This window comes from Balaenoptera ricei, chromosome 17 (assembly GCF_028023285.1).
Source record: "Balaenoptera ricei isolate mBalRic1 chromosome 17, mBalRic1.hap2, whole genome shotgun sequence".
NCBI lineage: Eukaryota > Metazoa > Chordata > Mammalia > Artiodactyla > Balaenopteridae > Balaenoptera > Balaenoptera ricei.
Genome location: NC_082655.1, coordinates 49,754,856 through 49,771,031, shown reverse-complemented (window position 1 = coordinate 49,771,031; position 16,176 = coordinate 49,754,856). Strand labels below are relative to the sequence as shown.

General features: G+C 38.9%; 1 protein-coding gene across 1 annotated transcript; it reads right to left on the bottom strand.

Annotated features, from left to right (window-relative positions):
- Window positions 1-10,923: 10,923 nt before the first annotated feature.
- On the bottom strand, window positions 10,924-11,388 carry LOC132351886 (calmodulin-1-like). The gene has a single exon (XM_059901980.1). The coding sequence runs from the start codon at window positions 11,386-11,388 to the stop codon at window positions 10,939-10,941; it is 450 nt and encodes a 149-aa protein (XP_059757963.1). The 3' UTR covers window positions 10,924-10,938.
- Window positions 11,389-16,176: the final 4,788 nt, after the last annotated feature.

Here is a 16,176-nt window from a genome sequence, read left to right as displayed (position 1 = left end):
AGAGACAAAATAAGATTGTTGCAGCTTAAAACATCTTCAGAAATGTGAATCTCACAGGACAAAATTAAATGACACAGAAAGGCAAAGCATTTAATGACTTAGAAGTATAGGTTTAAAAGAGCCTACTTATGGCCCCTCCCACCCCCTATCATTTGATAAAATGGATCATTACAAAATGTTTTGATTATGTTTAGTCTCCAAGACTTGCTTCAAGTGATAAAACTTTTTTTAAGCCAAAGCCTGGGCTCTTTTTCTTCACTAATGTTTATGAAGGTGAGGGGGGAGAAAATATCAGAGGTAGAGTATAACCTAACAACGTAGCTGGATTTGCCAATCTCAATAATTAGTTGCACATCTAAATATTTCTAGGTCAAATTTTCTAATCTCAAGAAGTACATCATTTTGTTTGTTTGAGTTTCCCCTCTTCGTCTCTCAAATGTCATGCTCTGGTACCCTGACAGCTACTCTGTTTTGCCACTCTGTTGGTTTCTAAGCTTCTCTGCATGTGACCAGCTGTAATCTGAGAAGAGGGAGAACAAATAAAAGATGAAGAACTTACTAGAGCAGAGCAAAGTAGCTGCCAGAGGAAAGATGTGTCACTGAAGGTGCATAAAAGCAGACAATAGAGACAGAAAACTTTTGAAGGAGACTTCTGTTTTAATGAAGATTAGGAACATGTGAAAGATGGACCAGTGAGAATAAGACACTAATCTGCAAGTTTTTTTATAAATTCTGTGTTCTGATCGTCCTTTTAAAAAGGTAATTCCATTCCAATTTTGTCAGAAGGTAATGAATACCTAAAAGCATCAGAGTGTTGACCATGTTTTTTCAAGGAATAGTTTTCTGTATTTGAAAGATATTTTCCCCCAGCTTTATAGTGGTAAAATTGACAAATAAATTGTAATGTATTTAAAGTATACAATGTAATGACTTGATATACATAGTGAAAGCATCCCCACTGTTGAGTTGACTAACACATCCATCACCTAACATATTTACCTTTTGTGGGAGGGGGGCGGGGGGAAAACACATTGTCTACTCTTAGCAAATTTCAGTTTTACAATACAATGTTATCAACTATAGTCACCATAAAATACATTAGATTCTCAGACTGAGTTCATCTTAAAACAAAGTTTGTACCCTTCTAAAAATCTCTCCCTATCTCCCTCACCTCCAGCCCCAGGCAACCACCATTCTGCTCTGTTTCTTTGAGTTTTATGGGGATTTTTAGATTCCACTTATAAGTGATATCATACAGTATGTGTCTTCCTCTGATTAGCTTATTTCACTTAGCATAATTCCCTCAAGTTCCATCCATGTCGTCACAAATGGAAAGATTTTCCTTTTTTTTTTTTTAAACATCTTTATTGGAGAATAATTGCTTTACAATGGTGTGTTAATTTCTGCTTTATAACAAAGTGAATCAGCTATACATATACATATATCCCCATATCTCCTCCCTCTTGCGTCTCCCTCCAACCGTCCCTATCCCACCCCTCTAGGTGGTCACAGAGCACGGAGCTGATCTCCCTGTGCTATGTGGCTGCTTCCCACTAGCTATCTGTTTTACACTTGGTAGTGTATATATGTCCATGACGCTCTCTCACTTCGTCCCAGCTTACCCTTCCTCCTCCTCGGGGATTGTAAATTGATACTGCCACTATGGAGAACAGTATGGAGGTTCCTTAAAAAACTAAAAAGAGAACTACCATACGACCCAACAAACCCACTACTGAGCATATACCCTGAGAAAACCATAATTCAAAAAGAGTCATGTACCACAATGTTCATTGCAGCTCTATTTACAATAGCCAGGACATGGAAGCAACCTAAGTGTCAATTGACAGATGAATAGATAAAGAAGATGTGGCACATATATACAATGGAATATTACTCAGCCATAAAAAGAAATGAAATTGAGTTATTTGTAGTAAGGTGGATGGACATAGAGTCTGTCATACAAAGTAAAGTAAGTCAGAAAGAGAAAAACAAATACCGTATGCTAACACATATATATGGAATCTAAATAAAATAAAATAAAATAAATGGTTCTGAAGAACCTAAGGGCCGGACAGGAATTGAGATTTTTCTTTTTTAAGGCTGAATTTTATTTCTATATATCACAACTTCTTTTTCCATTCATCTGTCAATCAACGCTTAGGCTGTTTCCATGTCTTGGTTTTTATAAATTATGCTGCTATGAAAATGTAGGTGCATATGTCTTTTCAATTTACTGTTGTGTTTCTTTTGGATATAGTCCCAGAAGTGGGATTGTTGGATCATGTAGTAGTTCTTTTTTCATTTTTTTGAGGATCCTCAATACTATTTTCCATAGTGCCTGTACCAGTTTATAACCCACATCCTCACCACCATTTGTTATCTCTTGTCTTTTTATGATGGCCATTCTACCAGGCATGAGGTGTTATTGTGGTTTTGATTTGCAATTCTCAATGACTAGTGATGCCAAGGATCTTTTCATGTACCCATTTGTTATTGTATACCTTGTTTGGAAAAATACCTATTAAAGTCTTTTGCCCATATTTTAATTGGATTACTTGTTTTGTTTTGTTTTGCTATTGAGTTATATGATTTCCTTATGTATTTTAGATATTAAGCCCTTATCAGATACATGGTTTGCAAATATTTTTTCCCATTCTGTAGGTTGTCTTAACTTTGTTGATTGTTTCTTTTGCTGTGCAGAGGCTTTTTACTTTGACATAGCCACACTCGCTTACTTTTGGCTTTGTTGATTATGCTTTAGGTATCACATCCAAAAAATTATTTCCTAGACACATGTCAAGGAATGTTTTCCCTATTTTTTCTTCCAGAACTTTTATGGGTTTAGGTCTTACATTTAAATCTTTAATCTATTTTACGATAATTTTTGTGAGTTGTGCAAGACAGGTACCTAGTTTCATTCTTTAACATTTAAATAGCTAATTTCCCCAGCACCATTTATTAAAGAGACTGTCTTTTCTCCATTGAGTATTCTTGGCTTCCTTATCAAATATTAGTTGACCATATTTGCTTGGCTTTCCTTCTGGGCTCTTGATTCTGTTTCATTGACTATTTGCTTTTATGCCAGTACCATACTGTTTTGATTACCATAACTTTATAGTGTAGCTTGAAATCAGGAAGTGTGCTGCCTCCTGTTTTTTTCTTTCCCAGGATTGCTTTGGTTATTCAGGGTCTTTTTTGATTTCATATAAATTTTAGGATAGTTTTTTCTACATCTGTAAAAAAAATGCCATTGGAATCTTGATAGGAATTGCATTGAATCTGTAGGTGACTTTTGTAGTATTGATATATTAACAATATTAATTCTTACAATCCATAAACACAGAATAACTTTCCATTTATTTGTGTCTTATTTCTTTCATCCATGTCTTATAGTTTGTTATTAATTTTGAGCTATTGTAAATGGGATTGTTTTCTTAATTTCTCATGAGAGTTTGTTGTTAGAGTATAGAAATGCCACTCATTTTTGTATAATGGCTTTGTATCTCATAACTTTACTGAATTCGTTTATCAGTTCTAATAGTTTTTGGTGGAGTCTTTAGGGTTTTCTAGGTCTTTAGGGTCATCTGCAAATAGTGTCAATTTTACTGCTTCTTTTCCAATTTGGATGCCTTTTATTATTTCTTGCCTAATTTCTCTGTTCAGGACCCCTAACTTATCCATATCTTCTAGGTTGTCCAATTTGTTGGCAAATAATTGTTCATAGTATTCTCTTATGATCCTTTGTATTTTGTGGTGTCAGTTGTAACTTCTCCTCTGTCATTTCTGGTTTAATATATTTGAGCCATCTCTTTTTTTCTTGGTAATCTTAGTTAAAATTTGTCAATTTTATTAATCTTTTCAAAGAATCATCTCTTTGATCTTCTCTGTTATCTTTTTAGTCTCCAGTTAATTTATTTCCACTCTGATTGTTTTTATCTCCTTCCTTCTACTAGCTTTGGGCTTCATTTGTTCCTCTTTTTCTTGTTCCTTGAGGTGTAAAATTAGGTTGTTTACTTGAGATTTTCCTTGTTTCTTGAAATAAGCGTTTATCACTATGAGTTTCCCTCTTAGAACTGCTTTTGGTGCATGCCATAAATTTTGTCTTGGAACTGTATCTCAATTTTTTCCCTGTTGAATATACTTCAATCAGCTTTTCTCAAGCTAGAGTTCTGGGAGAGAATTAAGCCTAACACCCTGAGGCATCTATATGGTAAATGATGAATTGTATTCCCATTTTCATTTGTCTCAAGGTAATTTTTCATTTCTTCTTTGATTTGTTTGTTGATCCATTAGTATGATCAGTGGCATGTTGTTTAATCTCCACACATTTGTGAATTCACAGTTTTCTACTTGTTATTCATTTCTAGTTTCATACCACTGTGGTCAGAAAAGATGCTTGACATTATTTCAACATTCTTAAATTTACTAAGACTTGCTTTGTGGCCTAACATATGGCCTGTCCTGGAGAATGTTCCATGTGCACTTGAGGGGAATGTTTATTCTGCTGCTTTGGGATAAAATATTACATATATATGTATATATAGATAGATAGATAGATGTATATATATATATATATCCATCTGGTCTAATGTGTCATTTATATTGATGTTTTCTTATTGATTTTTCTGTCTGGATTACCTATCCACTTATGTAAGTGAGGTATTAAAGTCCCCTACTATTATTGTACTGATGTCTATTTATCCCTTTAGGTCTGTTAATATTTGCTTTATCTATGTAGGTTCTTCATGGCATCTTTATGCAAGCAAAATTCTTATCCTTGAAAGATGTAACATACAATAGTAAAATGAAAATAGCTAACTAAGGCTATGATGAAGTTATTCATAGCAAATATTCCAGAGCAGATAAGAAAAATAATCTTTTGATATTATAAACAAAAATTTAAAAGAAGAAGGAGAATACTTCCAAAAAACAAATCTCATATAGCACAGAGTCCAAACAGATAATCCATGTGTTTCTGAAATATGCAAATTCCAATTTTTTTAAGATCTTCAGAGTTCATCTTACCCAAAACAAAAGTTAACTTAGAAAGAATGTTTCAAGCAACAGAAGATAATACGCATATTTTCAATCACTATATCCCTCTGATTTTTTCTAACCTGCTTGTTTAGAATACCTCATTTACTAAACACACGTAGAGTTCAGTATGCCCGAATGAACTAGGATATCCATGGGGTCTCTGGAGTAGTATCTTGCTCTCTCTCTTATCTATCATAAGCCTGATATTTGACTCAATTCATGGGAACCCTCATTCTATTTTTTCTCTGCTGGCATGCCCTAGTCTTCAACCAGAGACTGGCATTTTACCTGGAGTTCATTCCCACTTGCTTAGGAGGCTGAGGGCTTAGGAAGCTGAGAGCAGGATCCTGCTCCTGTGTCCATGGAGAGTGCTGTGAATAAATCAGTGTGGTCTTGCCAGACTTCACACCAGCACCCAGAACTTCACCACGCCAAACCCCACTGAGCAGGCCCTCCCACCCAATGAGCTCCCTGGCTGCACTGGCAGTTTGAGCCACAATGGCATCTACCTAGTTGTCTGGTACTCTTGTAACCAAGTCAGTTTCTGAGATTTATCTAGTCTTAACTCTGTCCCCCACTTAGCCTTTGAATACTTCCTCTTATCCAAGAATATCCTCAATATGGGAGACATGCACTTTAATTAAAATTAAATTTATGATCTCAGTGGCTCCTATGCCCTCTGCTATTTGTCTTTCTTATGAATCCATTATTACAACTCTCTTCTCTGAAGAAGAGGGGGTCAGTTCATAAAAGTTTGCACAAACGCATCCTTAGGTGATAAATGTATAGAAGAGAAGTAGAGGGGATACTGAACCAAATTTTCTTGAGACAGTTTGGGCAGTGACTTAACTGGGGCAATCTCAAGACCAGAGAAGGGGCCTCCAGCCTCCCCCAACATAAGTGGCCCACAGGTATACTAATTTGGCCAGCTTAGCCCACTGATGCAGTTTATTCATAGAGCTGACCCAAGACTGCACAATCAATCTCTCTCTTAAAACTGTTTGTTGCCCCCAACTACCTCCTGGTATGAGCCCAAAGGCCAGTTCAACCTGTGTGCATGCCTTGCCTAACCTGACCCAGAGAAACTCTGGCTTTTCCCACCACTCCAGGTTCAGATGAAGCAGTAACCATGGAGCCTGGGATCTGGTTTCTCCAATGGTTGTTCACATGGTTTAGATAACACAATCTATAAAAGAAGAGTAGTTAAGTGTCCTGGAGAAAATATATTAAACAATGAGAACCAAGAGATGATAAGTAAATGTCAGATAAACTTCTTTTCTCCCTTTCAATTCCAATGGATTTTTCTGAGACAAGTGATTCCAGACAACCTCTCTGGAAATGTCTTGTGACTAAGCAACTGACTACCTAATCAGCTCAGAAACACACTACCTTGTATTTGCTCTCCTTCCTCCCCTGCCTCACTTTCTTTCACTCTTGCTGCCCTGGGATTGCAAGCCCAAATAAAGCAAGAGCATGTAAATTTTGCCTCATATTATTTTTACTAGGGAACATAATCTAGGACATATACCAATGAATAATACTGACTTCTGCCTCTCCTCCAGGGAAGAGCAGAATCATATGCACAGGCTGGAGAGCTCTTACTACTTTTTCACTTGTGATTAGAAATCTCTCCAGCAGGGGTGGCAATTCATTATTACCACTGACCACTCTGCCCCTCTCCACCATCTACCTGACTCTCTCTCTCTTTCTCTCTCTCTCTCCTTCCCCTCTCTGTCTCTTTTCCTCCCTCCTTGGTTCCATCTCTTTCCTCCCACTTCTTCTTCTCCTCCTCTCCCTCATCCTCCTCTTTCTTTCCTCTCTCTCTCTCTCTCTCTCTCCCTCTCTCTCTCCCTCTTTCCCTCCCTCTCATGCTCTCTCTCTCTTTCTCTGCCAACCAAGGAAAGATCTTAATACAGTCAAGTAAGAGGTGACAAGAGGAAACTATTTTTTTAATTTAGCCAATGCATGCTAATGATTTGGGTGAAGAGCTAAATAAATAATAAGATGAAATTAAAAATATTTTCGCAGATATCTAATAAAGAAAATTGAAAATTTAAATTCCAAGTGACTTCCAATGCAATTCATATCAATATGCCCAATAGTCTGAAAAGTGTGAAGACCACAACTTTGAGAAAAATTTTCCCCAATTGTTCTAAACATGCATGATATCTACCATAAATTTTGAAACTTAATTTTAAAACACAAAGTGTTCTTGTGAAGATACGAAAATAGACCATGGCCTTCTAAATAAATATACTATTTTTCTAATTCTAGATTATTCTTTTCCCAGAGTTTCAAACTCTCTCTTATCTCCCAATTCAGTACTCATTATGAACTTAGAAATGCTATTAGATTAATATAAAGAGTTTACTGCTTGGTAACTTTATCCCCTTGGATTTAAATAACCACAAAGTAGAAAATTGTAACAGTACTATCACTACAACATAAGTAGACTGATAAATTAGAAATGGAGGAGAAAAATTAATTGGTATTGAACATGAAAGGGAAATATTTTAGTTCCTAAACGTTTGTGCTGTAATTGCTTATAAAACTCTCTCAAGGTTTATAATCTTAAAATACATATATTTTAAATTAACCAACTTGCCAGAAAGATTTACTCAAGCTGTCAGTTTTCTGCCATAAAGCATTTCATTTTGAAGTGACTGATTCCAATCATCATCCTTCTGATGAAGTAAGGTCTTTTAAAGTTGACTCTTGGGGGCTTCCCTGGTGGCGCAGTGGTTGAGAATCTGCCTGCCAATGCAGGGGACACGGGTTCGAGCCCTGGTCTGGGAAGATCCCACATGCCACGGAGCAACTGGGCCCGTGAGCCACAATTACTGAGCCTGCGCGTCTGGAGCCTGTGCTCCGCAACAGGAGAGGCCGCGATGGTGAGAGGCCTGCGCACCGCGATGAAGAGTGGTCCCCACTTGCCACAACTAGAGAAAGCCCTGGCACAGAAACGAAGACCCAACACAGTCATAAATAAATAAATAAATAAATAAATAAAGTACTACATACCTTTAAAAAAAAAAAAAAAGTTGACTCTTGGGAAACTTCTGCTATAAAAAATAGTTTCTCCTCACTATAGATGTGAGTGTAAATTGGTCTTACCATTTGTATAAAAGATAAGTATTGTTGGGGAAAGTTGAATATGCACATATCCTATAATCTAGTAGTTCTATTCCTAAGTGATATAGAAAAACTCTTTGAGCTATTATGAGTTTATCTTTGAGACTGTGACAAGAAAGGTCACAGCATCATTGCTCATGATAACAAGAAAAATGGGAAAACTTAACAATCTATCAACAATAGAATGGATGCATAAATTTAAATATATTCAAATAGTGAATAGTACATATAACAATGAAAATAACTGCAGCCAGATATCAATATCTAAAAATATTTATTGTAATATTGAGTGAAAGAAGAGAATCACATCGTTTATAAAATTCAAAAAGAGACAAAATAAACAATATTTAGTTTAAAGATATAAATTTACTAGGTAAAAAAGAAAGAGCCATAAAGTAAAGACTAACAGAAAATTCAAGAGAGAGATAAACTCTGAGAAGAGGGAAAGGAAAATTATCAGAGAGGGGGACTTTGAGAGCTCTAGGTAAGTACTGTTTCTAAACCTGTTATGGATATTTATTTAACCTATGTGGATATTTATTTTTATCATCATTATCAATCTGTGTGTGCTCATATATCTTCACATGTGTATTGCAGAATAAAATTTTTAGTTAAAATAAAAAGCATTGTCAGCAAAATGATATAGAAATGTCTAGCTCCCAGCCCCTCCTAGAAACATCAATTTGAACAACTACCCATGCAGGAAAATATCTTCACAAGAGCTAAGAATTCCAGGTTAGGGATTACAGAACCTGAGTGAAGCACAGAAATAAAAGACACATTGAGAAGATTAGAAAAGATATGTTAATATTACTCAATCACTCCTCCCCCAACCCCAGGCAGCCCAGCATGAAAAGAGACACCCTCCCCATGGTAGAAGGAAAGTAAAGTGAGAAACTTACTTCAACCCCAGCAGCAGGCTAACTCCTGTGGTCCTAGATGGCCCGTAACAGGCTGCTGTGAACACAAACAACCAGCCCAACCCAGCACCTGCTAGATTCCAAACCCCAAGTAAATCTTACAACCCCTGGCTCTCAAAAGTCCCCATGAATCCAGGCTCTTGGCTCACCCTAGCACTGGCAGGCTCCTACAGCCCCACATGGCTCCCTTGGCACCAGGCTCCTGGGAGGCTCCCACAAACCCAAGCTCCTGGCATATCCCAGCACTGGCTAGCTTCCATAGACCGAAATGGCTCTTGTGGCTTCAAGTTCCCAATTGGCCCTCAAAAACCCAGACTCTATGCAGGCACCTGCAATCCCAACCACCCATCTGGGCCCAGCATCAGGCCAATTATTGCCAACTCAGGCTTTCAACCCACCCCAAAACCAGGCCAGCCCCTGCAGACCTAAACTCCAGACTGTCTCCTGTGGACCCAAGCTCCCAGCCTGCCCCAGCACCTGGCCAGCCACCACAGCCCTGGCCTTGAGGCCAAGTCCCACTGGCCCAGTCTCCCTGTCTGTCCAAGCACCAGACCAGACCGCACAGACCCGACCTCCATGTCAGCCCCCAAGAATCCAGCAACAGGACCATCTCAAATGAACCAAGGTTTCAGCCCACCCCCACAGACCCAGGCATCAGGCTGACCCCTATGGACCCAAGCACAAGACCTGCCCACCTCCTGATGCAGTTACCAAACCTGCCTGCCCAAAAACTACAGCAGCAAGTCCACCCATGGACACCACAAAGTGGCCCACCCAGAATCTCTGAATAGGCTGATTGATGAAGGGCTTTGCCTAGTAAAGTCAGTCTGTGAAGACTGGAAGAAGTGCCTATTTCCTCAAATGCACAGACACAGTTCAAGGCCACAGGATTATGAATAGCCAAGGAAACATGACACCATCAAAAGAAACTAGTAAAAACATATATAGAAAACTAATTTAAATTAGGAAAAAAACATATGTACAACATGAGAATTTTTTTTAAGTTAACTTTTTATTGGAAAAAAAATGACTAGCATTTGCATGTACATCTTGGGATGGATGCAAGTTGTAATTTTTGACAAGCAATGTTGATTTTGTGCTGAAGTCCACAGACACAGCTTACACTGCTGGCTCCAAGTCATGGTTCAGAAGGTTTTAAAAACAGAGTCCAAAGATGCTCCCTTGATAAAGATTTCTTTTTAAAAATTTGTATGAATAGTGATAGCCTGACACCCATTTCGCTCTAGCACAATGCAGACAATGCTAAACCAATACATGTGGGCATGCCACCAGGGTGTGTGATGGTCACCATGGGTCGGGGAAGTTATGAGAAGGCCATCCTGCTAGTGGGACTATGTCTGGACAGTTTATCCTCCACAGCATCTTGAGGTAAACCAATTTTAAATGTCTGTTTTCTGTAAACCAGCTATGCCAATTTATACTAACAAATTGAACTAGAACCCCTTTGAGTAGGTTTTGAATTTATTTTTTCATTTTTTGTTTTTAATACAACACCTGACTGTGCTCAATTGCCAACCTGCATGCATGAAAACCTGGCCAGCCCAAACAGTGTATTAATCATGAGCAGATGGACCTGTGAGGAGTTCGCTAAGTGATTCCTTATCATTAAGATAGGGCAAGTATTTATATTGGAAAACTGATGTGTAGCTTGATCTTTAGGGGACAGGACCACCAACCAATACGTGCAGATTTTTTGTGTGTGTGGACAGAAGGTACTTTTGACATTCAGTTTTTGTTTTGTTTTGTTTTTTGCAAGAGGTAAGTAAAAGATTCAATTTGATTCTTTCCAGGGAGGTGGAGGGGTGGGAAAGGAATTGAAAGTAGGTCTTCATTTTTCAGTCATCATCTGTACGAATTCTTCGTAGTTGACTTGTGCATCTCCATCAATATCTGCTTCTCTGGTCATTTCATCTACTTCTTCATCGGTTCGTTTTTCTCCTAAGTTTGTCATGACATGACATTGTTCTGTGGCACTGATGTAACCATTGCCATCCTTCTCAAGGACCCAAGATGCCTCACGGATTTCTTTTTTGCTGTCCGTGTCTTTCATTTTTCTAGCCATCATAGTCAAAAATTCTGGGAAGTCAATGGTGGCATTACCATCAGCGGCCACTTTGTTGATCATATCCTGCAAATTGGCTTCTGTTGGGTTCTGACCTAATGACCTAATGACAGTTCCAAGTTCCTTTGTTGTGATGGTGCCATAGCCATCTTTATCAAATAGGGAGAAAGCTTCCTTGAATTCAGTAATCTGTTCTTGGGTCAGCTGATCAGCCATAGTGTGAGGGAAGAGAGGAAGAACAGAGAGAACGAGGGTGGCTGCACCAGGGCAGGGGCTGTGAACACAGGGGTGCCTCCACTACTGTTGCTGCTAAAGAGTTGTGTGCACCGATCACAATACTGCTGCCACAGCTGCCCACACTGCCAACCAACTGTGAGTAATGGTGCCATATCCTGGAGGCTCCCAGCACCACTGCCAAAGTGCAAGCCTCCAATCCATGGTACATATACAGCACTAGGTATCCCTCTATCAGAGCCACAGCCGCCTCATCCAAAATGAGAATTTTAACAAAGAAATAGAAGCCATTATAAAAGACAAACAGAAAACCTAGAGTTGAAAAATACAGTGACTGAAGAATTTAATATAGAGCTTCAATAATATACACAACCAAGCAGAAGAAAAAAAAGTGAGCTAAAAGACAGATCATTTGAAATCATCCAGTCAGAGAAGCAAAATGAAAAACTAAATACAAAAGAATTAATAAAGCCTAAGTTAATTATAGAATATTGTTAAGAGAAACAACCTATGCATCATTGGAGTCCAAGAAGGAGAAGAAAGGGAGAAAGGGGCAAAAAGATTCTTTAAAAAATAATGACTGACAAATCAATCTTAAGAAAGGAAAACGGAGCTGAAGGAATCAGGCTCCCTAACTTCAGACTATATTACAAAGCTACAGTAATCAAAACAGTATGGTACTAGCACAAAAACAGACATATAGATCAACAGAACAGGATAGAAAGCTCAGAAATAAACCTACACACCTATGGTCAATTAATCTATGACAAAGGGGCAAGAATATACAATGGAGAAAAGACAGTGTCTTCAATAAGTGGTGCTGGGAAAACTGGACAGCTACATGTAAAAGAATGAAATTAGAACATTCTTTAACATCATATACAAAAACAAACTCAAAATGGATTAAAGAACTAAATGTAAGATGAGATACTACAAAACTCCTAGAGGAAAACATAGGCAGAATTCTCTTTGACAAAAATCACAGCAATATCTTTTTAGATCTGTTCTCCTAGGGTAATGGAAATAAAACCAAAAATAAACAAATGGGATCTAATTAAACTTAAAAGCTTTTGCACAGCAAAGGAAACCAAAAACAAAATGAAAAGACAACCTACAGAATGGGAGAAAATATTTGCAAATGATATGACTGACAAGGGATTAATTTCCAAAATATGGAAACAGCTCATACAGCTCAATATCAAGAAAAGAAAAAACAAAAACAAACAACCCAATCGAAAAATGGGCAGAAGACCTAAATAGACAATTCTCCAAAGAAGACATCATGATGATCAACAGGCACATGAAAAAATGCTCAATGTCACTCATTATTAGAGAAATGCAAATCAAAACTACAGTGAGGTATCACCTCACTCCAATCAGAATGGGTAGCATCAAAAAGTCTACAAATAATAAATGCTGGGGAGGGTGTGGAGAAAAAGGACCCCTCTTACACAGCTGGTGGGAATGTAAATTGGTACAGCCACTAGGAAGAACGGTATGGAGGTTCCTTAAAAAACTAAAAAAAGAGCTACCATATGATCCAGCAATCCCACTTCTGGGCATATCTCTGTAGAGAACTATAATTTGAAAAGATACATGCACCCCATTGTTCATTCAGCACTATTTACAATAGCCAGGACATGGAAGCAACATAAATGTCTATATCTTTAAGATATGGTGTGTGTGTGTGTGTATATATATATATATATATATATATATATATATATACACACATACACACACACACACACACACACACACACACAATGGAATACTACTCAGCCATAAAAAATGAATGAAATAATGCCATTTGCAGCAAACAAAGACGGGCTTAAAGATTATATTAAGTGATGCAAGTCAGAAAGAGGAAGACAATATCATATAGTATCACTTTTATGTAGATTCTAATAGAATAAAGATACAAATGAACTTATTTACAAAACATAAAGAGACTCAAAGACATAGAAAACAAACTTACTATTACCAAAGTGGAAATGGGAGAGAGGGATACATTAGGAGGTTGAGATTAACATATACATGCTACTATATATAAAATAGATAACCAAAAAGTACCTACTGTATGACACACGGAACTATACTCAATATTTTGTAATACCCTATAAGGGAAAATAATCTGAAAAAGAATATATATAATATATTCTGAATCATTGTGCTGTATACCTGAAACTAACATGATGTTGTAAATCAACTATACTTAACTTTTTAAAAAAATTTTTAATACTAATGGCTGAGAGCTTCCCAAATCTGGGGAAAGTTTTTGACATCCAAGTTCATGAACCTTCCCCAAAATATCAACCCAAACAATCTTCTTCAAAACACATTATAATAAAATTGTCTAAAATTCAAGACAAAGAGAGAATTTTAAAAGCAGCAAGAGAAAAAATATTCCTCACATGTAAGGAAACATTCCCCCTCCCCCCAATAAAGCAATAAGCAGATTTCTCAGCAAAATCTTGCAGATCAGGAGAGTGAGATGATATATTCAAAGTGCTAAAAGAAAAATACTGCCAACCAAGAATGTTTTATGCAGCCAAGCTGTCTTTCAGAAATGAAGGGGATATCGTCTCCCTTCCCTCGCTAAAAAAAAACACAAAGCTGAAGGAGTTCATCATCGCTAGATCTGCCTTACAAGAAATATTGAGAGGAGTTTTTTAAGCTGAAATAAAAGCACCCTAATTAGTAACATTAAAACATATGGAAATGTAAAACATTCTGGTACAGGTTAGTATATAGTCAAATCATAATACCCTAATATGGGGGTGTGTTAATCACTTAACTCTACTATAAATTTTAAAAGACATAAACATTGGAGGAGCTTCAAGATGGTGGCAGAGTAAGACACAGAGATCACCTTCTTCCCCACAAATACATCAGAAATACATCTACATGTGGAACAACTCCTACAGAACACCTACTGAACGCTGGCAGAAGGCCTCAGACCTCCCAAAAGGCAAGACACTCACGTACCTGGGTAGGGCAAAAGAAAAAAGAAAAAACAGAGACAAAAGAATAGGGATGGGACCTGCACCTCTGGGAGGGAGCTGTGAAGGAGGAAATGTTTCCACATACTAGGAAGCCCCTTCACGGGTGGAGACTGTTGGTGGTGGAGGGGGGAAGCTCCGGAGCCATGGAGGAGAGCGCAGCAAAACGGGTGCAAAAGGCAAAGCAGAGAGATTCCTGCACAGAGGATCAGTGCCAACCAGCTCTCACCAGCCCGAGAGGCTTGTCTGCTCACCCGCCGGGGCAGGCGGGGGCTGGGAACTGAGACTTGGGCTTCGGAGGTCACACCCCATGGAGAGGACTGGAGTTGGCTGCATGAACACAGCCTGAAGGGGCTAGTCCGCCACAGCTAGCCGGGAGGGAGTCCAGGAAAAAGTCTGGAGCTGCCGAAGAGGCAAGAGACTTTTTCTTGCCTCTTTGTTTCCTGGTGAGCGAGAGAGGGGATTAAGAGCACCACTTAAAGGAGCTCCAGAGACAGGTGCAAGCTGGGGCTATCAGCGCAGATCCCAGAGATGGGCATGGGACACTAAGGCTGCTGCTGCAGACACCGAGAAGCCTGTGAGCAAACACAGGTCACTATCCACACCACCCCTCCCAGAAGCCTGTGCAGCCCACCACTGCCAGGGTCCCGTGATCCAGGGACAACTTCCCTGGTAGAATGCACGGTGTGCCTCAGGCTGGGGAAATGTCACATGGGCTTCTGCCGCCGCATGCTCACACCGCATCCGTACCCTTCCCTCCCCCCGGCCTAAGTGAGCCAGAGGCCCCGAATTAGGTGCTTCCTTAACCCCGTCCTGTCTGAGCAAAGAACAGACTCCTTCAGGCGACCTACACACAGAGGTGGGGCCAAATCCAAAGCTGAACACTGGGAGCTGTGCAAACAAAGAAGAGAAATGGAAATCTCTCCCAGCAGCCTCAGGAGCAGCAAATTAAATCTTCACAATCAACTTGATGTACCCTGCATCTGTGGAATACCTGAATAGACAACGAATCATTCCAAATTGAGGAGGTGGACTTTGGGAGCAATGACATATCTATTTATTTCCCTTTTTGACTTTTTGTGAGTGTGTATGTGTATGCTTGTGTGTGTGATTTTCTCTGCATAGCTTTGCTTTTACCATTTGTCCTAGGGTTCTGTCTCTCCATTGTATTTTGTTTGCTTTTTTTATTATATAAAAACTTTTTTTTCTTAATAATTATTTTTTATTTTAATAAATTTATTTTTTTTACTTTATTTTATCTTCTTTCTTTTTTTCCTCCCTTTTATTCTGAGCAGTGTGGAGGACAGACTTTTGGTGCTCCAGCCAGGAGTCAGAGCTGTGCCACTGAGGTGGGAGAGCCAACTTCAGGACACTGGTCCACAAGAGGCCTCCCAGCTCCACGTAATATCAAATGGCGAAAATCTCCCAGAGATCCCCATCTAAACACGAAGACCCAACTCCACTCAATGACCAGCAAGCTAGAGTACTGGACACCCTATGCCAAACAACTAGCAAGACAGGAACACAACCCCATCCATTAGCACAGAGGCTGCCTAAACTCATAATAAGGCTACAGACACCCCAAAACACACCACCAGACGTGGACCTGCCCATCAGAAAGACAAGATCCAGCCTCATCCACCAGAACACAGGCACTAGTCCCCTCCACCAGGAAGCCTACACAACCCATTGAACCAACCTTAGCCACTGGGGACAGACACCAAAAACAACGGGAACTATGAACCTGCAGCCTGTGAAAAGGAGACCC